The sequence below is a fragment of the Vitis riparia genome, chromosome 11 (assembly GCF_004353265.1).
Source record: "Vitis riparia cultivar Riparia Gloire de Montpellier isolate 1030 chromosome 11, EGFV_Vit.rip_1.0, whole genome shotgun sequence".
In the NCBI taxonomy this organism is placed as follows: Eukaryota; Viridiplantae; Streptophyta; class Magnoliopsida; order Vitales; family Vitaceae; genus Vitis; species Vitis riparia.
The window spans coordinates 17,146,930-17,149,085 of NC_048441.1; the positions used below are offsets into that span (position 1 = coordinate 17,146,930).

The following is a 2,156-nucleotide window of genomic DNA, read 5'->3' on the forward strand; positions in this document are numbered from 1 at the left end:
TAGAGCACCTAAATTAAAGATAAAAATATGATATATCTATCAGAGATATAAAATATTAAAAAAATTCTAAAAATTATATAAAAATAAAAATAAATATTTTAAAGTTATTATATACAATTTTTTATATTTGATAATAATATCTTCTACACCGATAAAAAAATATAAATTTTATAAATATACATTTATTATTAAATTATATTATAATATTATTGTGATAATGTGTTTAATTTTAAAATATATTTAATATTAAAATTATGATATATTTTAATTTAAATGTATTCGATGATATCAAATAAATAACAATATATGTATAATTTTTTTAATATTTATATTTATATTTATTATATTTAATAAATATATAAATTATATAAGAAAAATCTATTAAGAAAATTATGTTTTTATATTTTTGGTAAGAAAATTATGTCGTCTTTGAAAATCTCTGTAGACACGTGTTGCAGAGAAATTCACATGACTTTTATATTTTGAATTAATTCTAAAAGTAACTAATTTAAAGTATTTAATCTTTTAATTAATTTTAAATATATTTGTTTTTCTCTTATATTTTGAATATTAAAAAAATCATTTTTAAAATATTTTTCTTCATAATATTTTTCCTTTTCATCAAGAATTTGAGTAAAATTTGAAAATGAAAAATAGAATTAATAAAAAAGAAAAAGAAAAAATAAATAAATTTTGGAGCTTAATAAATTATTGTTTAATTACTTTTCAGTCAATCCGTAATCCAAAGGAATTAAAGGGTGTAAAAGTAAAACCGACGGAGCTTTGAAGGGGAGATGACTGGCACGCGCTATGATAGAAAGTGGATGTCATGACTATAATTCTCGACGTTTCACATTTTGAATATTCCTGTTTATTATAGTAATTCTTTTCTTTCTCCCTCTCTTCCTTAGGGCCCTTTAAATACCTCTCTCTTCCCTGGTCTTCAACCCACCCAAAACCCCCTCTCATCTCTAAATCTCTCTCTCTCTCTCTCTCTCTCTCTCAAGATCCTCATTTTCTCTCTCTGAAAATTTACAGAAACTCTCACTTTCTCTCTCTGAAAATGGAAGTTGAACCGACCCCACCAGCCATAGCCAAGAAGCTATGGAACATTGTGCGTGTAGCGTTATTCATGTTGAGAAAAGGGATATCAAAGAGGAAGCTAATGGTTGATCTCCACCTCATGTTCAAGCGAGGCAAGATCGCCGGAAAAGCCCTCGGGAACCTCATGTTCCATCACCACTCCTCCCTGAGCTGCCGCTCCAACGACGCCCTCTCCTTCGTCTCTCCCAAAGAGTACGAGTTCAGCTGCAGCAACAGCCCCGCCTACCCTTTCCACTACCCGTTTCAACTCAACAAGCGCAAGCGCCACCACCACTCCACCCGCTACGACGACGTGACCACGGTGTGTGCAGTCCAGAGGGTGCTCGAGATGTTGAACAACGAAATGGTGGAGGCCTCCCCGTTGACGCTGCCGGGTTTCGGCCGCAGCCCCATGGTGCGGCAGCTCCGGGTCACGGACTCGCCCTTCCCCATAAAAGACACAGACGAGGACCCCCAGGTGGACAAGGCGGCGGAGGAGTTCATCAGAAAGTTCCACAAAGATTTGAAGCTCCAGAAGATGATGTCTGCCCTAGAATCCCCTTACAACAACATGTGGGCTACCTGATAAAAACCCAAAAAACCCCCAACCCCATTTCCATCTTCAACACACAATGTTCTCAGTTTGATTATCTTCCAGAGCTTGTAGCCGGTGTGATCGTTTCTGCATCTCCGCATTGAGTAAACCGATTCCTATTTTTCGTATCAGTGAAAAGTCAACACCTGCACATACTTGACCGACTTTTTCTGATATGCATCAGTTTCCCACGGTTTACTCAGATTCAATGCTCAAACTTTCATAACCGACCACCAAATAATTACAGTTTTGTTTTAGCTTTTCAGTTTCCCTTCATATTTTGCCTTAATGACAATATGTATTCTACTTAATAAAAAGAAAAAAAGAAAGACAATATCCCTACGTGTATATCCAGTTGATCTCTTCTTTTCATAAAGCTTGAGACCTGTGGGACATCATGCATGGTAAAGAGAGTAATCCATTTTCGAATTTTTAATGTATTGTCTTTCGAGGTTGGTGGGTTGAACCTTCCGATTTA

General features: G+C 34.7%; 1 protein-coding gene across 1 annotated transcript; it reads left to right on the forward strand.

The window, feature by feature from the left end:
• Positions 1-982: 982 nt before the first annotated feature.
• LOC117924567 lies at positions 983-2,156 on the forward strand. Its single transcript, XM_034843225.1, has one exon. It carries the CDS (start codon positions 1,064-1,066, stop codon positions 1,667-1,669), a length of 606 nt encoding a protein of 201 aa, XP_034699116.1. The 5' UTR covers positions 983-1,063; the 3' UTR covers positions 1,670-2,156.